This window comes from Ptychodera flava, chromosome 16, assembly GCF_041260155.1.
Source record: "Ptychodera flava strain L36383 chromosome 16, AS_Pfla_20210202, whole genome shotgun sequence".
Taxonomy (NCBI): Eukaryota; Metazoa; Hemichordata; class Enteropneusta; family Ptychoderidae; genus Ptychodera; species Ptychodera flava.
Window position 1 is genome coordinate 29,199,678 of NC_091943.1, and position 26,525 is coordinate 29,226,202.

Genomic DNA, 26,525 nt, shown 5'->3' on the forward strand with positions numbered 1-26,525 from the left:
AGACGAGTGTACAGAAGCGAGAAACACCTCAAGTTGGGGTGTTTCTCGCTTCTGTACACTCGTCTATGGGTCGAATAGTCCCAGAGCTGAATAGCCCACCAAGTGACTTTGGATGACTATATAACTTCACTCCGATCACAATACAGTGTTGTTAGACCATTATGTAAAATGTGTATAGGCCTATATAGACAGTGGTAAAGAGGCCAAAACATGGGGTCAAAGTAAAATGAAAAAACTCAGATGCTAGGTCCCACCAGGACAATATTAAAGGACAATACTGAATTGTTGAATTTCAGTGATTTGCTGTACATTTCAGTTTTATTCTGAGAGAATGTTGAAATGCTCAGAATATGTTGTGCAAACACTAACTGTGAATGTAATGGCCTATGTTATTGTTGGGAAATATAGTAGGCCTATTGAATTCAGTTACCAGTATCAGTGTTTCTTGTCTGAGATATTTCTGGTAAAAAGGGAAACAATTATCTTGCCTTGTCTGCATCTGTGCAAAAATGCCAGAGGATCGCGTTTACCTTCGGCCTAAAAAAAAAAAAAAAAAAATTTCGCTCGCCGCTCCTGGGACTTGGTCCAAAAAATCCGATGAACAAGATTTTTTTTTCCTCTGGCCTAAGATTAAAATTCCGTCCACGTCTTAGCTTAGTCCGTAGTATCGTCCAATATGCTAGAGTCTCCATCTATAGTCAACATTTAAGAAAAAAAAAACCCGCTGAGTTCCAACAAAATGCAATATCCAACACGCTGTGCATATGACGAAACTTTTAAAATGTCCCAGCTCGAAGCAAACATCACTATCGTTAAAACTATGTCCACGATAAGAAATTTCAAATCTATCTCAGTTCGTAGCGTCCTCTATCGGGTGTTGCCAATGACTGGCGACGAGATGGCTTCTGACTTTTTGTAGCCTGTTTGGCCGGAAATCGTAGGCCGGGCAGATTGGACAGTGAATACATTTCTTTGTGTTAGTACAAGAGTCCCCACGCAGTTTTAATTGGCTTGTCATATTGCCAAGACTGCGTCTTACGTAGATGGTCATATTGCTAATGTCTACCTAGCATGCGCAATGAACTATGCAAAATTTTGACCTGCTCCGCCACAGGACGGAGATAATGTCTGAGCTCGGAGGGAGGTCAGCGGACCCTTCTCGACTCATGGGTGCGTATGCACAGGTATTGAAATGTTCCGCAAAGCTCCGTAGGTATCAACTGGATAGAGTCTCCGCTAGGCGACTGATGCCGTATGTTGTGGGTTCGAACCCGATTGAAAACTAGCCGTATTTTCTATCCTGGGTTGATAGCTCTGCTGCTGGACAGAATTGTCCCGAGCTTATCGTTCGCCCAGTTAAAGCGATGAAATTTGTTTCTTCGCCTCGATAAAGTTTGTATGTGCGATGTGTGATAGTGAGCATGCGTGAGTGAGTGCTTCACGAACTCTACAACGTGTGGAGCAGTCTCAGTCAGAAAAATGTAACAACTTAGCCGGCTATTGAACCACTCTTTTTGAGAGTGGGGATTTAGCCGAGCGGTTCTCTCTGTGGCCTCTCCGCTAGGCGACTGATGCCGTATGTTGTGGGTTCGAACCCGATTGAAAACTAGCCGTATCTGTTATTGTTTCCAGTAGCAGCTAGTGACATACACCCGCGTGTTCTATCCTTAATCCTAGGCAGAGCAGAGATATCGCAGTGCAGAAGTACAAGTAGTTCTGGACATGCCATACTGTCTGAAAAGGATTCTACACCAGCAAGACAGAATGGTAACTTCAACTGTATTTTCACAGAGTATACAATACATATACACAATATTGTTGTCCTGGTACATTTACACGGGCTACCATTTCTTACTATGACCCAAATACACAATAAAACAAAGACAAACAATATTTATATTCATAAATATTTTATTCATTTTTACTGATATATGATGACTTCTGCCATGAATGAGACAATAACGCACAGTAGTGTAATCCTGGAGGGTGAGACAGAGTATTATGACAAATACGATGGCTGGTAGGTACAAACAAACCTCTGTTACATATTACGAATTCCTCCAGTATTTCAAAGTTTCTGACAACTACAAAAAAGGGACATTGATACTGGAAAGAATTCACTGCAAGTGGAAGTCGTGTGGTACCATGTGCATGAGATGAAAAACAATAACTTTTTTTTGTATAAGCGGACAGATAGCTCCAGAGAATCCTGAAAATCTGAGGATGTGTAATTGATGCGTACGACTGTCCCATGCACTATGACATCTGTGAGTATGCCTAAGGCTGTAATGCTAACAAGTTGTTTCAATTTGCGTATTTTCAGCTCAAAGAGCAGAAACTTTGCAATCTGAGAGGGGTTAACTTGCTCACAAATTTTGGCCACTGGTCAATGTCGAAAAAAGTGAGAAATTCATCATCTGTTACACTTACAACTTGAAAATTCAAGAGGACAAGTCCGAGTTTGAGACAGGGACTCTTTAAAGAAAGTTAAACACCAAGCTTATTGTAAACAACATATGAAAGTAAATTATACAGATCTCTGTCTTCATTCTCCAGGATTACAGGTAGTGTAGATATGTTGTCTATCCATATGACATTACAAATCTTCTTGCTCATCATTAATAGTCCATCATTAAATAATTTCAAATAAATTTCTGCTAATCTTTTGCAAAATAATGAGAAATATATTACAGGGACATTTTCTTGTAGAAATTTCATGTTCTCAGTGTATGCCACAACAAACATAGATGTTGTATTATGCTCAGAATATCATTTATGTTTCAACGAGTAACGGTCTTGTCATTGTGAGGAACATAAAATTCAGAAAACACATGTAATAATACCCATATGTAAAGCCTGTGTGGTTTTTGAGGCCAGGTGTACTTAATAAGGGGTTGCAATTTGCTGAAAAGTTGCCAAAGTAGCAATTTATCACTTATCTGAAAACTGTCAAGATGAACTCTTTTATCAGATTCTTTGCAAAAGATATCTTGTACACTCCTGACACTCTAATCTATATCTCTGACAGACTGGGTCTGAAATGACCTTGTGAAAGCACTTGCAAGGACATCTTTGTGGCATGTGCATGTATGTCTGGTATGTTTACTGGTCTGTCTGTATGTAAGCATGTATGTGTATTTGTGCATGTTATATGTGTTAGTTTGAACAACAGTATGATGTACACATGTGTATGTGTCTTTGTACAGTAAAAGTGGCCTTGTTTGTCCTTGACATTGTATTTAACTTTGAAACCTGGTGGCTTTTTCCTAAATTTTACCTCAATTTACTCAAAATATGACAAACTTGAGGGAATAAAAATAACGTAAGCTGTACATCTAATTCATCTTTTCTGTATTGGCATTGTGATTTCAGATGTTTGTATTTCCATCTACAAATTTGCACATGTCCGTATTTAGAAGATACCCCTCCTCCAAATAAAATTACGAAATTTCGTCTTTTCATACAACAAAACACAACCATATCAGAGATACATTTTCACCAAATGGGCAGCGACAGATAATCCCCTGAAAATGTCATCAAAAAAATCTCAAATGTTTGCAAAATTTCTTTTTGAACAGATTTTCTTCCAAAATTTTTACCAACACAGATGTAATCAATGAACCCAAAGAAGAGGTCATAAATAAAAGATTCAATTCTACATATTTTGTAAATTACACATAGTGGAACAGAATTGTGATGTTGACTCATATTATGGAATATATTTACAGAAATGTGAAATTGTTACAATGTTTCTGAGTCAACAGTCTTTCTATTGTTGGTCATTTTATATCTGTGTAGTGTTTTGGATTTCCTCTAAAAGAAGCTAAAGGACATAAATATGAATCAACAGAGGTGAAATGGGAATTTTTGTAAAGTTCTATTTTACCTCCGTTTGGAAATACCTAAATGTACTTGTCCCCTCGTTGTTAATAGTGAAAATATGACAGAAATGCATTTTTCGGATAGGTGGGTTAAAGATCAAGGTACATAAAGGAAATGTAGTAGGACGCTCAACTGGCTTCTCAGGACTGACTCACAGAGTTGTACATGTCCTGGATTCTCAGACACAGTAACTGACAAACCATTTTTAATATATGAAATATCAGTGATCAAAACAAAAGTGTACATGAATCCCATGCTATCTTTTTCTCTTTCAAAGAGAGCAAATGCACCTCTCTTAGGATTTTTGAAAATATTTCATGGCAACATTTTTCTTGAATGTAAAACGTTTGGCTTGCCTTCCCACCTAAAACTTTAACATTTCCGGTAGAAATGAACCCAGCATTGATCTTTAGGTCAATGTGCCACATTTCAGGACATTTACAAAAGGTAAATACAATGTATGCACATACTGGAGATAACGTTCATTTTGAGGTTTTAATTTTTCAACCCTCACTGCATACTTGGTATGGAAAAGGATCAGTTCAGTAAGGCTAGGCACTGTTTATGGCATAAAGATTTGGAAGAAAGGCAAAGTTTGAATATGATGGGATCACCAGGGCTCTATATCAATATGATGAGGGCATACCTGCTCTCTCCTCTGAAATGGAAAAAAAACATGGAGAGCCATACCATTGTTGCCAAAGAGTACCAAATTATCACACAAGATGTGAGGGCGCATGTAAATTTGACCTTTGGAAAGGTAAGATAATCAGATGAGCCAGAAAATGATGAACATTGACTGAAGCAGAAAAAAAATGCGAATGGAAATTTTTAGAATGATATGTCATGGTAGACAATATAAAGAGAAGTCTGAAGTGTGTATGTATTCCTGAAAAGCATACTTAATCCTACACATTAAGAATAAACATCATTGGTAAAGAAAGCAAGAATTGCTCTTCGGAATGTCCCAATTTGAAAATGGCCCCAAAAGAAAGGAGGCAGACCCTAAAGAACATTGGGCCATCTTTCCTCATGTAAACAATCACATTGTCCTAGGGAGCCCTAACATAGCTTTGTAAAGTGAGTGTACCCCATAGGGTTATATGGATTTGAGTGTGGGCCTAGCGTTTTTTCAGTCTTGTCAGAAAGGAAAAGAAAAGAAAGGGAAAAGAAAGTTAAAGAACATGAAAGCATACAGATATAAATTTCCCAAATACAAAAATATAGCCTGCTGTACCTGTCAAAAACAAAAATACTCTGCTCTTCATTTTGAATCATAAGAGCTTTTCCTTGCAGGTAACAATAACGTCTCTGAGGCAGATTAGCATGGCAATTGTGTCTGTAAATTCCATGCAACATCCCTGGCCAATAATATCTATTGTGAAGAGACACAACCGTATTTCAATTTCTCAACCTAAAGCCGTGTCGATCAACTTCCTGCTAGACATTCACCAATTCTCCAGAACAGCATTTGCACGGATAGAAGGCGTGGTCTAACAGAGTTTTCTTGTCTATGGCATGGGGTGAACCCATTTGTTCTATCAATTCCATGATTTGTTTAGCAGTTCTTTCTCCATCCGACACTTCCATTTTGTTGAGTTTGGACTTTGGGAGGGCACTGCTTGAGTTGGGGATGGTTGCGTTCGCTTGATGGCCGAAGTCAACGTGGTCCCTTTCCATGTCGCCCTCTTCACTGTCTGTGCTGCTGTCGGTGTCCGAGGAGGGCCACTCATATTCTGAAATAAAATGGTGAACAAATTTTTATCAGATCTCTGATACAGGATGATGACATAGAGGAACGCATGAAGATGGAAATGCAATGGGATGAAATAGAATTTATGTATGAATAGCATCAATTGTCTTTTGGGCTGAACAAGTCAGTTGGTCAAAGGTTATGGACATTTTCCACGGCTGAGTACATTGTATGTTTGTCATTCCACTGGTCAAACAGACCAGTTCTTCTATTTTGAAGAATGTGTGCTGGAATTGCAAACTATACTACAGGATTTATATTGAAATTCTCTGTCTATCAAACACAGACAGGCTAAGGTTCACTTCCATGCAAGGCCACATACACATAATACACTCCCATTCTATTAATCTGTTAAATATTATTGAGATTCAATGCTGTCAGTAGAGGGCGCTCACTGATGGGTAAAGTCTGCTACAGAAACACAAAACACTATACAATCCAGGCCAGCCAAGGTCAAAAGACAGCTCACTGCTCTGATTTGTTTATGTGTTTCACTCCCATGCATTATCACCTATGCAAAATTGCAATACCTGTAGTGATTACACTTGGCTTCTATTGGTTGTTTGTGTCTATAATGTTGAGCAAATGTTCCAAAATACAGCATAAAATGTCCACCCCTGGTCCTTGAAGCTAAGTTTTATCTATATCAGTTGGTTTTAATTAGTGATTAAGGTATTAATATTCTTTATGAGGAGATTATAAGGAGTCAAAATTAACCCTTTCACCACTGTGGTTTGGCCTGACCTCATTGTTATCAATGGCGACTGTGGACCTGTTCATTGGGAATGGGGATGAACAGGTTATGGAGGGAAATAGATGAAGCGGGAACTCACCTTCTCCCTGTGTGCTGTCTGAGCTACTGCCGAAGCTTCTGTTAGTGTTCTGTGTTGTCTGGGCGGACATTGGCACCGTGGTATCTGCAAAGGACTGTGTCAACTGCTGTGCCGTGGTTTTACTGTACTGATGGAGGTATTTCTTCTCTCCAAGTAACTGCATAACTAAGGTCTGAAGCTGACCAAGCTTTCTCTGAAGTGAGATCAGGCAGAAAATGAGTCTTGTGAACAAATACTTCTCAGAATGAATATCTAAAATCAACTCAGAATAAATGTCCATTATACAGGGAATATATCTTTATGCTCCACATATTCTTTCACTGGTTCAACAAATAATACAGGACCTTTCAGTTGACTGCATTATGAAGTCTCCAGATTTGGCAAATGATTGCAAAGCTCTAGCTGCCTGTGTAGTGAACAAATGTTGATGAAAAGAAAGGGTTCATGTAAGTGTTAATATGACAAATCTGGATACACCCCATAACAGACAAATATAACATGAGTAAAGGCCCTGTCGCAATCCTTATGTTTTGTTTTCTTTAAGGTCCCTCACATAGCAACTAGGCCTCTAAGAATTATGATTCGTAAACTATTCAGGGTCCAGTATTTTTCAGTCTTGCTGTGACATTTAATCCAAACTTACTTGCATATCTTCTTTTTCATTGGCCAACCTGCGTACATACTCTTCCTTCTCTTTCTGTCTCTCTTTCAACCTGTCTCTCTGTTCATGGTACAAGGTGATGTAGTCGCCTGCAAAACAAGTAGGGGTCAAACTGGGTCAGTCAGTCAGATCATTACCAATCAGCAATCACAGACTTACGGATACTATGAGGTACCATAAGTTTATGACACAGTGGTTGTTGCAAGATTGCTTCATAATGCCAATTCCCACCAAAACAACTGTGCTACATTGTTTGTTCTATGGTAATATATAATACAGGGTATTATGTTAACAGCAGTTGATATCCATGACTAAAACTGTGGAAGAATGGCATATTTTCACAACATCCGTAACTTGAACAGATATCAAAGTTTTGAAAATGTACATCTTTCCTGAAGTACATGTAGGTAGCATAGCTTATATTAAGAAGGACGGATAATAAATCCCTACACGTCTCTTCAATGGAGAGTACTGTAAAGCACATGTTCAGTCAAAACAATGCCTTCATCTGTCTTTGCAGATAATTGTCAAAAGGTTATGAAAGAAATCCAAGTCCTGCTAGATTGTGCTCACTGTATATTATGACACTAACCTATTGTGTCAGTTTCTCCAGCTAGTTGCAAACACAGGTGTTCATACTCCTGACATCTGTCACTGAGGTCAGCTTTGTCTCTCATCACTTTGGTAAATTTCTCTTCCAACTTCTCCATGGCTATCTGAAGAGTCTCGTAGGCTTCCTTGGTGATGAAATTACCCTCTGGTGTGACTGCTGGCGCTGTGAAAGAGAAAGATTGCAATGAAAGATTTGAAAGAGTACCACATCAGTATTTGAAAGAGAAAAGAAGGAAAGATGAGTTCCATGTCAGTGTTTACATATCATCAGCAGGGCCCCTAAAAAACTTTCCTAGTATATTATATGAGGTAAATTTGGTTTACAATCCTGACTGTAAAGGGCTAATTTTCCACATTATTATTCAACTTTCATTGGTATGTTTAGTGCTATAAAATAGGAGTTACAACAACCCTATCACCGTTCTCAGTCTTCATCAATGGTAGCAGTATTTGGCAGAAAGGGAATTTGAAGTATGTGTACTATGAATAAAATGAGAACTGCTCTCATTCTTCTGTCTCTCACCTTGGGCTTGTTCCTTTTTGATTTCATCCATCTGTTGCAGTAACATTCTGTGTTGCTCTCTCTGCTCTTCAAACTGATACCTCAGCTGATCACGCTCCATCTCCAACTGTCTTATTGCAGCGGACAGTGAGTCAACCTGAAGAACACCATAACATCATTTATTCAACAAAAATCAGACAAACACACTCTGCTGACTGTGATACTGTTATCATCAGTCAAAGATTTCAATGTGTAGTGCTAAACAGTAAACTAGATTTTTCCCCAAGGATTTTTACTAGTGTATATCAGAATTCTATGGTTCGGGTGTACACAAATGGTTGACCTGCAGTAATACAGACACTGTGCTAGCTACTGGTTGCTTCAGTATATATGATTATCAAAATACAACGCTTCGTCAAAAAGTAGAAACTGGAATCTGGAAAGCATGAAAAAGGACAGAAACTCAAATTGACTGAAACTTACCATGTCTCCTTTATCAACAGAGCTGCTTGGATTTTCTTCATTTCCTGAAAAGTGAAAGTTTTGTTAGAGTGGAATGATTTTTGTGATGGCATGTGTTATGATTACAAGTCAACAGTTCAAACTCCTTGTCAAAAGAGCTCTGCTACAACAACACAAGTTTTCTGTGGACACAGAACTGGATTCCGTGAAGACAAAGTAAAATATGTATGACCTGCAATTTGAAGTTTGGAAAAATGTTGATACCTTTACTGCAATTGCTATTGAAATTTAAAGGGACGTTATTTGTATCTTTTGACCTTATATTGTTGCAAACGAGAAGTTGATAATGTTGTTCGACTTATTGGAAGATGTCTAAAGAACGGTCGACCGTAGACAACTTCCATCCCGTTTGCGTACACTGTATAGAAAAACCTTGGGTCAGAGGTTAATGGTGGGCTACCGTTGACCTGCGATCAGACCACACTGCTTACTGCTATCTAGGCCGCTTTAAGCATCCGCGTGTAAAAAAATAAACCATACGAAGTGAAAGTCGAGAGCGCAGTGTAGCAGTTTCGGGACTCCCTATTACCGATGCCGTTTTGCTCAGTTACATTTTGACGGTCAGTTTTTCATGGAGATCTTGCGGCCAATCCTGCTCTTAGATACACCATTCTTTGCTGCTACAGAGCACATTTTTGTGATGGGCATTTCAAATTTCAAATTTCAAATGCCTACAAGCTGCAGAAAGCCGACGACAAGGCCCGGTGACAAGGCCTATAATTGCTGATTTTTTTCGTCTTGTTTGTACCTCCATATGTAGACTTGCCCAAGCCTGTGGGCATAGAAATGTCAAAACAGAGGAAAATGAAGGGATAAACTTCAGTAGACAGTCACGTTATTGTCGAGGTGATCGCGAAATTGAAGCATATACAACGGAGGGGCCTCTGTCTGTGATTGAAGCTGCTTTGGAGACTGACACGTACATCATGTACATTGTTGGGTGAAAGCTAGCTCTGCGTAGCAGGGCTGTGCCAAATCGCTGGCAGCACCTCGGTTGTGGCGTGCAGTTTCTCCTCAAAAAACAACCCATTTTTAATCCCAAACTCGCACTGAGTTTCGTTTTCAAGCACACCCGCCTCGCCTGGGTACACGATTAGCCCTGCGTACAGGTCTTTGTGTTCCGGCCTCCACGCCGTATAACGCCGGGAACACAAAGACCTGTACGCAGGGCTAGGTACACGATGTGCTCAGCTACGCAAAACCCACTTTTGGGAGTGGGACGGAGGCCGTAAGCGACGTATAGGGTCTAGGCAGCTGTCATTGCGATGTACTCACTTTTGGTTCGAAATGCGATTCAACCGATACAAATAATTACACGATGCATTGAGAATAACAACATTCGAACAGATCTTGTGTGTAAAGAGTTGACTCCAATCGCGAGCAGTATAAATCGACAGTACAGTACCCGCTCGGCGCGGTGTCACTATGTCACAGATCAGCGATGCTACACCGTGCACTGTTCTGTCCGAGTGCGATGTTTCCAAGTTCAACAAGTGATCATCTCGTGTTTGTAAAACAAATCAACGTATGGCAAGAAAATACCCTAAAAATCTTAAAGTTGTCGAAGATTTGCTAACGATCAAATGAACAGAAAATGCATTACTCTGTACCTGTTTCACTATCACTACAGCAATCTGACATCGTTTTAGTTTTACCATCGACCCAATTGCGTTTATGGTCTGATTTCCGTTTCACAGTCCCTATCATCAATACTAAAATCAAACTTACAAGCAAATGCCCTGTTTCTTTCACTATTTGACACTAGTTTGTGAGACGTGCATTTGTTTATGCGACGTGAGCTCATCGATATGCATTGTGCTGAATAGTGTGTAGGTGACGGCCGCTCAGCGTCCTAGCTGTACGTTGATAGTTGACGTATGCGTAGTAATATTGGTCATGTGCTGGGGTTCAATCATGGCGGTTGGTTCAAATCGCGCGGACGCCCTTACGGTATTGAACCTTGCCGTAAAGAGCAAGAAGGTGGTTTTACATATCCTTGAAGCCGTCCATAGTCACAATTTAGGTCTCCTATTGATTTGACCGGGGATTTTTGTCATCGAAAAATGGAAAAAAAATCAAAAGATACAAATAATGTCCCTTTAATATGCAGTATCTCTGTACATGCAGAAGACACTCACTTTCTGTGAATTTCATGTTATCAAATATCTTAAAGAAATGAAATGGCTTGTTTTGGTTTTAAATTTTACCTGTCGACCTGGCCTTTTCTGCTACCTTAAATACCATTTTCTTTCATGATCAAGAAAAAAATATGAAATCACCATGCTAAGTTTGGTCTAGAGATTCTCTAAAACTTACCAATATTTGAAATTCAAAATTGCCACTTTCCCATGTTAACTCTAAGGGAAAATTTAAATTTTCAATTTTCACTAAAAATAAGATGGTGAAAGTTTAATTTTCTCACAAACAGTTTCCCAATAAGTCCACATGGGCAGCAAACCAGAAGAGCTCTGGAAAACTTCCCTGTCTGAAAAAATATTCCCAAGGTGCATTCTTCTTTAACAAAAGTCAAAAAGTTGTCTAAGATGGACCTTCACTGAAAACAAAATCACTCTAAAGATGCTACAACTCAAATGATACATGCAATAGTGTTACTGACTTCTCACCTTGCAGACTTAGTCTATTTTGTAATTCTGTTAATTGTACTCTGAGTTCAGTGTTCTGTGAAGACAAGGTGTTGATGTTCTCCTGCAATGAAAGAAAGTGTTTCATTAGTCACTCAATGTACCATTAAAAGACAAATAAACTTTGATATCTGTTCAGACACTAGCTTGCTTTCATCTCCTGTATTGAATGCACCTTGAGCTCATGGAGAGCAGTTACTTAATAAGTTTCCTTTGTTATCATTATTATTATTATTATTATTATTATTACATACCAAAGACAATACATGGTAATAGCTTTGCTTTTGTGGTTAGTAATCAATAACACAAGTTTTTTCAGTATACTTTTTGACACATACCCAAGATATACATGCTTGCAATACTTGCATATCCTGAGCACCAAGTTTCACATTGACAAAATTGCAATCACCTTCATACACATCTTTCCATAAACTGGTACCGTCAGTTTTCAGGGATGATCAAATTGTGTACATTGATGATTATTTTAAATAGATGATACAACATCTCTTGCTGGCATGAGAAAGTGACAGTTCCTCACACATATATGAACATCGGATGGAACACCCTATAGATACACAAATGTGCACTGATCATATTTGTAAGACCTTACCTGAGCAGAACCTAATTCTCTTTGCAGAGTTTCGGTAAGCTGTCCCTGAGCCTCGTAGTGCCTCATATGATCTGTCAGCTGAGCCTGCTGGGCAAGCTGTTTGTTCAATTCAAAGTTCTGGGCTTTAATCTGTTCAAGTAAGTTTTCCTTGGAGTGGAGCTGTAAAAAGATTAAAGAATACATTATCATGATATGATAGTATACAATAAAGACTTGGGGAATATTTTACTCTTTTGGAAGTGAAAGAATTGAGTCTGTTCGTGTAAAAAACTCTTTTTCAAATAAATCCTTCCACTTCCTCTTCAATAGAATATGAAGGATTCTTCTCCTGCAGGTTCAAAATGAGCTCTTCCTGGAAAATATTGGACGTTATTTTGGTTTCTGGAAACCATGTGATTGTAAAACAGAGTAGAAGAAACCATACACATAATTGTGACTTCCAACCCACAATCAAATCACAACCATGACCACCATCCCAACTCTCGACTTAAGTCTGATTCAGTCACATGACTTCCAACCCATCACTAACTGCATACATGTAGCTGATAACCAAGGCCCAATCAACGGCTAATATGCTACTGAAGGCGAACCAAACTTATAAACGTGACAGAAAGTAATAATTTACCGGTTGGTTATTTCCAAAGAACATTACAGTTGAACCAAGTTTGGGAGGAAGAGGGTTAAGAGATGATGAGAGTTGTACTCTACCTGTTCTTGTACTTCCTTCAATTCATCTTCTTGTTGACTGAGTCTCTTGGCCAATTCCTTACTCACATGTTGCTCTGACTGATACTGACTTGCCATTTCCATATTCTCATTGCTCTGCAAAGACCCAAGAAAAAAGTGAGCTGCAATCAGCAGTAGAAGAGAATGTAACATGAGTAGAGTTGATAACAATCAACTCTAAGGTGACAATGTGTATCCTTTAAAGGAGACCTGCACTGACGCAGAAATATGACACTTGACACGGCACTCGAGAACAATGTAGTTGCTGAGCGAATTAGCTGAAAATGGCAAATTTTTACATTGTACATATATATTCTCTACATATTTCTGGAAAGGATTGACGTTCAAGCTATGATTGTTATCTAAAATTGCTGAAAAGTATGCAACTGTGTCATAGTAGTACACTGGAGTTATGCTAACATTGTTATTGTTCCTAGAATGTTCAATGGTGTTCATTAAACAGTCTCAAACATAAAGCAGTTGTGGACGTATTTAAATTTTACTTTATCATTTTCCCAGGAAATCAAACTCAGTACACTAATTTTCTTAAATTTAACTACAGCTCTTTTCAAACAACTATACATTGACCAATGGAGAGTCATTGTGTGGGGTAATATCATTCAGACATTTACAACACGCACTCAGACTACATGAGCTAGAAAGGTTTTCTGTACTAAACAGCGCCCTCAAGAGGCAGTCCTCATCATGAGGGACATCTGAGCCAACTACACTGAACACTGAGGGCAGTTGTGTGGTACATGATGATTGAACGATTGTGGTTTTCCCTTATTCTGCATGGAAGGCAAGTTTGTAGCTTTAAATCAATTGAGTGTACGTGTCCTTCTCCTACACCAGACAAGTATCTTGTGATGTCCACAGAGTGGCTCTCATTCAAAAAATTATCAGCCACTTTCTGGTGACTCACCATTTTGACAAATCCATTCTGGAGCTCTGCCAGTTGGATTTTAAGTTCTTTGTTTTGGGCCAGAGCCCTACTAATTGTGGCCTTATCATTTTGCAAGGTTTCAAGCAGCCTGCCTTTGTCCACGGACTCTTCTCTCAATCTACTCAGCGTGTTTTCTAGCTCTTCAACTTTCTCCTCTTTCTCTTGATAAAGTCTTGCAAGTTGTGCGTTGTCATTTGCCTGTGAAAAGGAAAGGATATTGGCTTAGCAGTTCATAAGTACATCACCCTTGAGCAAATAAAGTGGTTGGAGAATGCAAAGCACTTCACTCAGACCAGTAGATTGGCCACTGAATTAGTCTGACAGACTGGTGAACACAAATACACTTGTTATCATGTTTGAGAATGAATATAGCGATTGCATACTGGACTGCAGGTCTGTTAAGATGTCAGTAATAGTCTGCGAAGTGCAAAACACAAAATGACTACCTTGCCCTTGTGGACGTTCCTTAGCTAAAATACACAAAATGATATGACCTTATTATACTCATGTAATAGAAAGACTAGAATGTGTGGGTATTGCCTTATCGAGTTCTAAACCAACATTAACCCAGGGAGTAGGTTTGAATTTACTTACCATGAAAGCCATACATGAGAAAAAAAAGGTTACTTTCAGCAAAAGAATTGGATCCATTGCTAATGAGATGAATCCTTTTTTTTATTTGTTGATGATACTATATAAAAAGATCTTATTTGGTTTCTTTTTTCAATAGTCATAAATTTACGACAAAACATCATTAGAACAGGAAAATAAATTTTTTGAGCCCCAAACTCTGTTATTAAACCAGGGAAGTTCTCTGAGCTGGAGATTCAGTTTGTCTGAGATGTCAACTTTGACAAATGCTGACATCAGCTACAGAGTACCCAAGAGGTTTTCATGTACAGATAATGTAATTTTTTCGTATTTTAATACTCTTTGTATGAAAAAGCGGACAGATATGCATACAGTACCTGTGCTTTATATTGCTGTAGTATTTGCTCTTTTTCATTTTCTATTTCCTGTATTCTCTTTATCATCTCTTCTTGATGGGCTTGCATTGACTTCTCTGTTTCAGCAGCTTTACGGTAAAAATAGGGGAAGAATACCATAACATAAATAAATCAAACATCAAAGTTTAGGTCATCTTTGTTGGGTTTCTTGCGACACACACATGTACCATTTGTTCAATGAACTTGCTGAAATTTTTTACCATCAAAGAACTGCTTATCTATATGAAATCATGGCTACCTCTTTCTTTACATATAAGAATACTCTGAATTAACAATTTTATGCAAGTTTGGACAGATGAGAGTCATATACTACATGAACTATTTACAAGTTTTGAAAGAGAAATCCTGTCGACTGATTACAGTAAAATACTTCATAATTACCTGCTGATACATACTGGTGAAATTCATCATTTTCAAGAGAATTCGAAAGTAAAATTTCACTCTCTATAGCTTGTGTGTATTCATGTTCCCTGTTGCATACAACATTGATTTTTGATTTGAGGAAAGATGAACATTAGCTACAAAGTAAGATGCATATCTTACCAATTGATTCTTCCATAATGCTGAGTTTGTTTTGTAACCTTGAATGTTGTGTAAGAACTTGGTCTCTCTCTTCTATAAGTGACTTCACCTGTAAGAAGACACGCAATGAAATTCCTCATTAAAAACTGAAAATAAATTCCATTGGCAAGGCTTTGGCCACTATTGATGTACTTGCACAGCTGATGGTAGCAACTCATAATAATCTGAGAGTATGGCTGAGGTGTTACGTTCTCCAGAGGGTAAAGCACTGATTTAGACACTTAATTTAGTTACTTTCCATATTTGGTGACAAATAAACATTGGTTATCGAGCACTATGGTTATTAAACAGTGTCTTCGGAAATGAATACAACATGCATGAAATGGTCAGCTGTCTCCAGAGGCTGCCACTAGTAAAAAGGTCATTTTACAAACAACTGGAAACAGATGGGCAAACTCTTACAAAAGCATCCTACAGGAATCCTATGGGATTATAACAGCACTTCAAACTCTCCCTTGGGTTTGAACGAGATTTTTACAAGACAAAGGGATGCGTACAGGACTATGTTGAGATATTGCCACTGAATTCTAGCAAAGTCCAAGGGATGTCAGATTGGATTCCTGCATTACTCTGTCCCATAGGATTCCTAATAGGGATATTTGGGTTGGGGGAAAGTGGGAGTCTTTGCAAAAGGGCAAGTGGGCTACGGGATCAGTGTTATCGGTAGAATTCATGCAAATTACATGCAGCAGACCCTGTTGGTAATAGCTGTTGAATGTCATGAACTGATTTGCCATTTCAAGATCATGGAACCACTATCACCAAAACCCTACACCTAACCTGATCTTGAAATGTACCATTCAGTTCATAACATTGAACATGATACTGGGTCCCGTTCTCTTCATTTTTTCTTCAAATTTATATTTGTTTCTTTTCTCTCTCTCTCTCTTTTGCTGCTCCAAACTGACCTGGGTGGCTAACTGCTGAACTTGTTGTTGTAAATGACTGGTGTCTTGCTGGTACTGTGAAGTCAACTGTTCCCGCTCCCTGGACAACTGTTGAAATGATTGTTGATACTGAGCAAAGTGAAAAAAAAATAAAGGACAAGAAGAATGGAGTGCAGGAAAGTAGAAATGAGAGAGTTGGGAATCGTGCATGCCGCAGATGTCAAGAATCAAAAGCCATGCAAGAAATGAAAGGGTTTGGAAATAACATGCAGGTTATAGACGGAAGGAAGAAGAGATGGGGGAAAGAAAAATATTATTATTGAGGCATACCATCATCTGAAGGGAAGATATGATGACACAACCCTCAAATTGGACTGGTCCTAGCAACACACCATTGCTTGAGTGGCCCCTCTCAAAGTTTGAGAGGTGGAAAAGCGAATTCGGTTTTCAATACAACTTCCCTTTTTGATGTACCGTAACTAAATTTGGCAACTTTGGGTATGAGGACATATACATGATACCATGTGGTATGCAATTTGAGCATTCTCTCACATAGTTGAAAATGAGAATTTGAAATTTTATGAGTGATTCCATGGTTCCTTATAGAGAGATTCACACAGCAGCAATGGTGTCTTGTTCGGTCCATTTCAGCTGATTTTCTGCACTGAGACATAACAATTATCCCAACACCATGATCTGATTTGACTTTCATATATCTACCTTACTTCCAAACACTGTACAGTACACCTTATATCAGTAACACAGCCCAGCAAAGTGACACAATTGTTTGAAAAAGCTTAATATGATGGATGTATTACAGACACATTGCACTTTGCTTAACTGTGTTAGAGATTCCCGGTCTTCAACTGTTTTGCCATATATAATAACTTTACTAACCAAAACGCACCTGTCTAGTTTGACACTACCAAAGCCCCTTGTTCGCTATGCAGTTGCTATTCTCTGCCATACCCTGCTGCCTGACATGCCTTCAACTGTCCAGCCAAGTAATGCTAAAAATTAAAGCTACTGCTAGCCTTTGCTTGAACTATACTGGGCAAGCTTTAAGCTGCACTATGCACAGCTGACTCGTTGAGGGCGCATGTGCCAGCAGAAGATTATGCCAATATTGCATCACTACTTTCGAGGAGCAGACATGTTTACATTGCATTATGGGAAATATAGCTGAGGTCATAGGGGTCATTTGTGCCAAAATGTGCCGCGGCGCGGCCTCAGCGGTACGCATGTAGGGTGTCTGAATGTCAAAATAAACAGCGTCGAGGTACCGTATTTTCATGCGCGTACAAGACAAACATCTGTCGACTTGTATCACGACAAAATTCCATATCTAGGGCGATATTTTCCATATTATGTTATTTATCTTTTATGAATGTAAACGTACGAGGCAACCCAGCCAAGCCCTAGGCCTATAGGTCTGAAAATACGAAACACACAAATACTAGTACAGAACTGACACTTACACAAACACGAGATCCATACAACAGAGAAAAAGATACAGATTATCAAAATTGTTTCTTTAGAGATTTTTTTCTTGGTTCATAACGGTTTTCAGGATACAAGAGATCCCACAACCCGCAACCAACGCGCGCGGCCCCAATGCAAAGTCGCTATCCGTATAAACACACCAGGCCACAGCAAACTCACCTCTTGGTTTGCTTCTTTTGTAATGAATTTATGATACATATATCGGAATTAAAAACTATTTGCTGTCGACTGTGATTTTGGCTGTAGAGAAGATCGGACCATGGACGTAATATTACGTCCATGTTCGGACTGTGATCGTATAGTTTAGCAAGGGAGCTTAGCATGCTGCCTCCCATTCAAGTTCGCATCGACAATCTTCAAACTCAACTCACATTCCAAAATTAGACAAAGTACAAAACTGAACTTTCAAAAGGACAACATAGTATCCAAGTTGTACAGTCAACAAACTGTTTAATAGTGAGAATGCTACTGGAGGGTCGAGCATGCACAGATCAGTGTTCTTCAAGAATATATCAAGACCTAGAAAATTATACTCCATAAACCCTTTTTAAGAGCCTTTCCGTTTGTGTAACACTGAAAAAAGTGGAGAAATCTACCCCACTTTCCTAGAACAACAAAACTCATTCTGTTATAAAATTTGTACCATGAACTCATCATCTATTCCAATCCCCATACTTAAACTATGATCACTCAATCTGAATTTCGATAAAGCTCTGAGAAGTGTAAAATTTGACAAATTGTTCAGGTATTTTTTCAAAATACAATTCAGACTTGAAAGTTCTGTACGTACATAATTTGTTACAACCTAAATTTTTTTCTTGTATCACTTGACATATTCTCCTTACAAGTGATCCCTGGGTATCTTCCTTTTTATTATCTTGTTTAACTGGGTATATGATATCACTATTTTGAGTTGAAAACATATGATTGTAACTTCCCAAATTACAAAGAATAAAATTTGCCCAAGGAGAATTTATATCTTTGTTTTCTTGAAGCGCCTGTTTAAGAATATGATCTCCTGGCAAACTATTTAACCTACACCAATATTTTAATAACAGACAAATAAATATTGATCTGTCCAACTTTGCTCTCATTCCTTCAAGTAGGGTACATTTACTCATTTTCAAGATACATCTGTAATATACATACACAGACCTTCAAGGCAATTATCAGTACTTGTAATTTCTGTTCTCCAGATTTCTTAAGCATAAGAAAGAATTGGTATGATTAAAGTATCAAAGACTTTTAGACAAGTTTGGGACTCAACACCGTTTCACTTAAAATTGACTTTCTGATGCTGAATAAAGCTTTCATTGCTTTATTTTTAAGAGTAACTGATTCTGTTTGAATTTTCCATTAAGGTGTAAAAACTATACCTAAATATGTATACTGATTTACAGTTTCAATTGCATTTTTCTCATATTAAAATGACTCTTTATTAAACGGTCACCTTTACAGACAAGTCATCGTTGATGACACAGTCCCCACTTGTTAATGGGTACTTTGATTACAGGTCCTCAGAGAGGATAGAGTCCTCTTCATTAGGTCTGTGATAAAAATACTTTTGAATAAATTCGCTTGATACATGTCTGAGCTGTAGTTCAGGACATGAAAGAATCGTAATAAAATGGCCACATCGCGGCCTTATTGGATCGTATCACAGAACAAATCTATGTGCATATGTATGACAGACATCCAGCTCTATGGGTTTGCTCAGAATTAGATATATGCATAATTAATGAGGTACAGTATGAAGCATCATAAGGTCTCCCATCATACCATATATGAAGGGTGCACCACTTGTGGTTCCTGAGTTATGGACAAATATGTATATTTGAGGTCAAAGGTCATCGAGGTCATGTGACATTTTGTCACAATAATTGTATTGCTAAGTTATCCCTATATACAAAAAATCAGACCTCTAGCTCTATTGACTCGCTCAAAATTAGATATGCACATAACTAATGAGGTACAATATGTGGCGTCATAAGGTGTCCCATCATACCATATATGAAGGGTGTAGCACTTGTTGTTACTGAGTTATGGACAAATATGTATATTTGAGGTCAAAGGTCACCGAGGTCACATGACATTTTGTCAAAAAATTGTTTTGCTAAGTTATTCCTATATACCAAAAATCAGACCTCTAGCTCTATTGGCTCGCTCAAAATTAGATATGCGCATAATTAATGATGTACAATATGTGGCATCATAAGCTGTCCCATCATACCATATATGAAGGGTGTAGCACTTGTGGTTACTGAGTTATGGACAAATATGTATATTTGAGGTCAAAGGTCACCAAGGTCACATGACATTTTGTCAAAAAAATTGTATTGCTAAGTTATCCCTACATACCAAAAATCAGACCTCTAGCTCTATTGGCTTGCTCAAAATTAGATATGCACATAATTAATGAGGTACAATATGTGGCGTCATAAGCTGTGCCATCATACCATATATGAAGGGTGTACCACTTGTGGTTCCTGAGTTATGGACAAATATGTATATTTGAGGTCAAAGGTCACCGAGGTCACGTGACATTTTGTCAAAATATCTGAGATATCTGCGTGAAAGGATGGACTCACGGATGGACTCATGGACGGACATGACCCAATCTATTAGCCCCCTGGACTTCATCCGTTGGGACTGAAAACTGTGTCACTGCATCCTTTTTGCAATATGAATACGATGAGAAACTAAATTTTTATTTTTCTCGGCCTTATACATGGGAGTCTATGGACTGCCTTATACATGGGAGTCTATGGACTGCCTTATACATGGGAGTCTATGGACTGCCTTATACATGGGAGTCTATGGACTGCCTTATACATGGGAGTCTATGGACTGCCTTATACATGGGAGTCTATGGAGACTGCCTTATACATGGGAGTCTATGGAGGTGAAAACTAAAAAGTCCTCTAACACGGCCAAATTTGATCGCATTGTGAAACAAATCGACGTGCATCTGTATGGGGTAGGGTACTATCCTTGTGCAAAGTTTGAAAGAAATTGACCTGGGCATCTCTGAGATATCTGCGTGAACGGACGGACGCACACACGCACGCACGCACGCATGGACGCACGCACGGACATGACCAAACCTATAAGTCCCCCCGGACGGTGTCCGTGGAGACTAAAAACCATTGTTTTTGGTTTTACTTAAAGAATGTAACTTATTCAAACAAATCTGTAGATAAGTTTTGATATTACAGCGAGGGCATGAGTTATCGCAACACCAAATTAGGTAATTACCCAGCAACTTAGCTGAACACTTTGCAATTTGACCTGGCATTTACCTAAACAAGAGTCTGTTTTATTGTCTGAAGACTGATAAGAAATCCACCAAACTCAGCAGGCAGCTCCCACTGAGTAAACTGATATGCCTACACTGGAACAACCCATTTTCAACTGGCATCTAGTCATGGGAAAATTGTGAAAAGGGGAATAAATATTATGATGTAAAAGACAATCTATTGCACTCATTTTGTGTCCTGGGCCTGAACCTGACAGGTTTTGCCTCGGTAGGTTATTTGGAATTGAAACATCACTGTATCCCTTGTATTAATCTAGAGTGTACAAAACTCATCAAATTTACCACCTTCCATGAGCCCACCACAGACGTTGATGGAACAGTCCATTTTTATTATATGCGTGGATGGTTGCACTGACAGTCGATGTTTCTTCGATGTATGTAATTGTCATTCAAAAACTAGTAATAATATGCATATATACAAAGACAGGACACAAAATGACAGCAGCAAATCATGTTTTACACTTTACAACATTTTACTACCCCGTTCAAAACTTTCCCATCAACTACATGTAGCTGCCAGTCGAAAATGTTTTTTGCAGTGTAGGCATATCAGTTTACTCAGTGCAGGAGCTGCCTGCTGAGTGTGGTGGATATCTTATCAGTCTTCAGACCATAAAACAGACTTTTGTTTAGGTAAATGGCAGGTCAAATAGCAAAGTACTCAGCCAAGTTGCTGGGTAATTACCTAATTTAGTGTTCCAATAACTCGTGCGCCAAGTGTAGTATTAAATCGTCAGCATATAAAATACAATTTAACTTTAGATCTCCCATATCAACGGGAAAGAAAGAAATGTCACCAAATATAATTGGGAGATGGTTAATAAATATGTTAAACAATGTAGATGAAAGATTACAACCTTGTTTTACGCCCCCTCCCCATGAAGAAAGAAACCAATCGAATATCTGGAATTTTGTTTGACGTTTTCACGTTATACTGAGTATTATCATACATAGACATCACAACTGAATTAATCTCTGCATTTTTAAAAATAAACACTTACTGGAAACAGAATCAAAGGCCTTTTTTAATCAACAAATGCCACATAAAGAAAGTTTGGTGATTTTAAGGCCCTTTAGCGGTGTCATTTTATGCGTGGGACCATCTACTCCTGCATGAAGCGGGGTCGGGCTCAGATTTTCAAGCGTCAAGATGTGAGCATATATAGTGGGGAATGCGAGCTGCTGGACGGACGGCGAAAGTTGGTACAACGTTTCATTGAAGTATTTGTTGTGGAAAAATAGCATCATCGTTTCTGAGACTACGTCATAAGGTCACTGTCAAAGGTCCAAGGGACCATGATTAGGTGGCGAAATCATGCTTTGTTGCGGGAAAGCCTCCAATGGGTTTGAGGTGGTAATAACAGAGAAGGATAAGCCGGGAAATCACGGCGTCAAAAACGTATTTCATTTTGGCCAACTTGGCCAATGTGACACTGACATTACTTTCAATGTTTTGCCCAATATGGTTTCACGGTTTACAAGCTACAGAAGCAATAGTTGAAGTATGCAATGGTCTACCTCTCGATCCATTGTCAATATTCAAACTACATATATTGTATATCATATATCGCTCACACATACACAGTTACGAACCTGGCCGCAACTTCTGTGTCAACAATCATTGCACGTGCACTGTCGTGAAGAAATGGGCACACAGATGCTCGTTAGCTAGGTAGTCTGCTAAATCGATCGCTTTTCGGCTCAATCTATCGATCCCGTACTCGATCTGCCCGCCACTGCAACTTCCAAGGAGCAGTTTATAGGTTGCGGTGGCGCGCAGATCGAGTACGGGATCGATAGATCGAGCCAAAAATCGATCGATTTAGCAGACTACCTAGCTAAAATGAGCGCTTGTGAATAGTGTGAGGTCACTTTGTGCGGAAATACAAGCTATAGCAAAATAACAAGCAATAGACAAGGTCCAGTCTGCGTGATGTGGATTGCCGGTGTGTGTGTGCGTCCACATGTAACAATTCGAGCGTTTTGGCACGAATGACCCCGTGACCTAAGCTTTATTTCCCACAATTCATTGCAAACACGGCCTTCCTTTGGAAGTAGTGATTCGGGTATATTGCATAGCCCAGTTAGTGGACTGTGAACTAGTCTACCTTCTCAAAATAACTAAACATACAAGTAAAGTGAAATTTGCTTTCCTCATACATTTAGAAAACATTTACAAACGGTAATTGTTCCGTCCATGTTTACTTACCTCCGCTGTTTTCTTTTCAAGTTCAGATTTGGTTTCTTCAAGTTGTTGAAGGGCTTGTTGACTTTCACTGCCACTGCTGGACAATTGCTGTATCATCAACTCCGACATGGTGACTTTCTCTTCCAGGGCTTGCAAATTGTGTACAAGGGTCTGAGATTCCGCAATCTGGGAAACAAAATGGTGTGTTTATGAGGATGGACATTAGGAAGGTACAAATTCACCAAAGTTTGACAAATTTTCGGCCGTTTTTGTTGGATGTAAGAAGTTGTTTCTGTTAATGTGCTGAATATAAATGTGATGAATGGTTGTTAACAAATTTCTACCTCACATGTAAAACCGGGCATAATATGCATATGGTTCAATGATATACATGTAAGTTTGCAGTACAGCAAAAATACATTGCTAGGTGTACATCGTGCATTTTTCAGCATATAACTAGCTGAGTTTTGTAGACTGATGAATCATGTTAAGTAAAATGATCTAATAGCATTTAAAGCTGTAGACTTCACGAGCCTTATGATATTTGTAACAGTATGATACGCTTGGGTTTAGAACAGCTACCGATATTTCTTTGAAACTGTCCTAAACCTGACTAATTCACACAGACAAAACTCAGTTCACACAGCAAAAGATGACACGCAGGAGATACTTACAGAAGCCTGTAATTGACTTGACAATTCCGAATTCTGTTGTGTTAGGTCATCATTGGCCCTCCTACAGATAAATAAAGGAAGACTTTTGTGAATTTTGTTATGTGTACAACTCATATCTGAATTACAAGGGCAAAAATTCAACTAATTAAACCTTGTCTATTACTACAAATGTCCAAAAAAGTACAAAGAGAAAAACTGTTGTTTTGTATTGTAAGTTGTTTGTGCTTGTGTATAAAGAAATGGTGGAATTCACAATACAAGAACATAAACTGGGAATATACTGCAGGGCTGAAAATTGACCAAGAAGGAAGTTACTGACCTAAGGTTATACACATCCATTTTGAGCTGATCATGCGCCTTGTCAAGTTCTTTACTTGTCTGTAATGGGAAAAGTTTACCATGAGTTGACTGGTTCATACAAATTCCTTGAGGTTCATACTTACCAATGAAAACAATTTGGTTTGGGCTAAACCATGGTAGTGAAAGGGTTAATGAATACGGGGGACAGGAGGGGAGACTTCATGTAGACGACCCTCGCTGCACTTGTACTGTGCATTTCAGTTGTTAGCTAGAGAGCTGACATGAAAATCATCTAGGAAATACATGGCAAAATTTCTCTCTTGTAGGAAAAACTTTTTATGTATCGTATTAAAGGTCTCACCATACTGTTCTTGTCTCATTTCTATTGAGTGCTGAATTGGACCGTGAGAACATATTCCAAATTTCAGATTATTTTTTACCAACCTCATTTTCATTCTAAAGAATTTACATCCTGCAATGGAGGAGTTTGATTATTAAAGGTTTTCACACAACAGGTGAAAGCATTTCACATCTATAAAGCCTATTTTGCAAACTGTTAGTTCCTTTATGTCTCTTTCTGGGAAGTCAGAAAACCAAGAAAAACATGGCAAAGATGAAAATATTACACTTACCCTCTCATACTGATGACTGGCACTGCTGGCAGATGCAAAGTCCCTCTCCAATTCAGCTACCCTGTGACGAGATGCTTGTAATCGACTGCCTAGATTATCCACTTCCTCTGTACGCCGGCATGAAAAAATGGGGAAAAATATAAATACTTAGAGAAATGAAAACATTATTCTCTAGATGTGGTCACCTACCAAGTTAAATCTTTGTATCTCACCGTTACTGTCTTTGATCTAGGTGTGTATCGGCAGCGATGCATGCTCACAATGTATCTTTTGTTACACAGGGTTTCTTCTGGAGTTCTGTTTTGCAACAAATGGCATATTTTTTGTTACACTCACCAAGTTTTTGTTTCAAAGCCATTTGACTCTGGTTCAAAGTGGTCTGCAGTTCAGATTTCTCAGACACCAGTATACCAATGGTCTGGATGTGTACTTGTAGCTGCTCCCTAAGAGCCCCTATCTCTTTCATCATGGTCGCCTCATGCTCCCTTCTCTCCTGTAAGTGGACACAGACACTACAGTTTCCAGGACATAATATATCCATGCACTTATACATTCATCACCAATGATATGGGCTCTCAGTGCTTGTGATTTGGTTTCAAAGTATCTCACATTTTTTACCTGCAATTCCCAACATCTACATGATTTATAAGGCAACATATGAGAAAACTCGCCATCATTTTCCCAGGCCAACATAAACACAGACTCTTACGGATACAGGACCATGGCAAGTAATACATTGACAGTGCAAAGAAAATTCCCTGGTACTACTAACTATTGTGATTTCCAGTTCTGACATTACATGTATGTTGTATCAATCTCACATATTGTGGCATGTTTGACCCAAGGAAAGTTTTAGATGTATAACATTCCACAATCTATGTGTCGCAAATGACACACATTAATTTATCAAAGGTAAAATGTCAAAGGTCAGTAAGAAGTTTCTTTGATTTCGTTTTATATCTGTCCCAGTTTTAAGATGATTTGTTGTTATTTTAAAAGATGTTCCATTGTTCACAGAGTCCACACAGCAGCAGACAGAATATTGGTTATAGCATTTATAACATTTCTCAAATAATGAAGATGTTACTTCTTAGCTTCAAAGAACACATTGTTGATTATTAAGTTGCCAGCAATAGCACTTGTAAGTGATAGCATGGCAAGACTGAAGATAGGTGGACACAAAGAAATTTTGTTTAAATTTTTAGTAACCTAGGTAGTCCAGTCATACCATCACTCTAACTATGAATTATTTAGAGCCCCTAAGAAAATCCCTTTTAGTACGCAATCAAAGGTGTGTCCACTAATCTTCAGTCATCCCAAGAGCTTACATGCAGCAGTATCATACAGACACGCAAACTGTACAATCCATATAAACTGCAGTATGACACTCTCTAAACTACCAATACACTGGTTATGCTTTCCAGTTAGAAATACGAGTGTAGTGTGGTTTGCCATTACTCAATAAAATATTTAATACAAAGGTTATCATAATGTAGAAATATGTGTGGTTAGAAATCAATGACCTACTTTTTTTATTTTTTATGTAGCATTAGTTCTATTTCTTAAGTGAAATTCATGCAGGTAACTTATTAACAGGCTTACATAGATGGATTCATGCATGTGAAGAGAACAGCTGTGCTCACTTCATTTTTTTGAGGAGTTTGACAAACAGACACAGGTAACGTTACATCATTGAACCTTGATACAGAAGTCTACATGTAATTTGCGCATGAGGTGAAATGTGTTC

At 38.5% G+C, this 26,525-nt stretch overlaps 1 protein-coding gene across 9 annotated transcripts in view; it reads right to left on the minus strand.

Moving 5' to 3' along the window:
* Positions 1-1,895: 1,895 nt before the first annotated feature.
* Positions 1,896-26,525, minus strand: part of LOC139114498 (golgin subfamily A member 2-like) — a 41,278-nt gene continuing 16,648 nt past the window's right edge. For 6 of the 9 annotated variants that reach the window (XM_070676274.1, XM_070676273.1, XM_070676272.1 and 3 more), the window contains 18 exons: positions 25,115-25,271; positions 24,779-24,885; positions 24,166-24,224; positions 23,847-23,907; positions 23,194-23,358; positions 16,187-16,294; positions 15,240-15,327; positions 14,658-14,764; positions 13,669-13,887; positions 12,726-12,839; positions 12,018-12,176; positions 11,390-11,471; positions 8,727-8,770; positions 8,265-8,400; positions 7,722-7,904; positions 7,112-7,218; positions 6,469-6,661; positions 1,897-5,618 (listed from right to left, as the gene is read on the minus strand). In XM_070676274.1, the coding sequence (XP_070532375.1) occupies positions 5,323-5,618; positions 6,469-6,661; positions 7,112-7,218; positions 7,722-7,904; positions 8,265-8,400; positions 8,727-8,770; positions 11,390-11,471; positions 12,018-12,176; positions 12,726-12,839; positions 13,669-13,887; positions 14,658-14,764; positions 15,240-15,327; positions 16,187-16,294; positions 23,194-23,358; positions 23,847-23,907; positions 24,166-24,224; positions 24,779-24,885; positions 25,115-25,271 (2,385 nt within the window). In that variant the 3' untranslated portion in view covers positions 1,897-5,322. Of the gene's footprint in view, positions 5,619-6,468; positions 6,662-7,111; positions 7,219-7,721; positions 7,905-8,264; positions 8,401-8,726; positions 8,771-11,389; positions 11,472-12,017; positions 12,177-12,725; positions 12,840-13,668; positions 13,888-14,657; positions 14,765-15,239; positions 15,328-16,186; positions 16,295-23,193; positions 23,359-23,846; positions 23,908-24,165; positions 24,225-24,778; positions 24,886-25,114; positions 25,272-26,525 lie in introns of all 9 variants that reach the window. The other 3 variants (XM_070676271.1, XM_070676277.1, XM_070676270.1) reach the window with 2 other exon arrangements.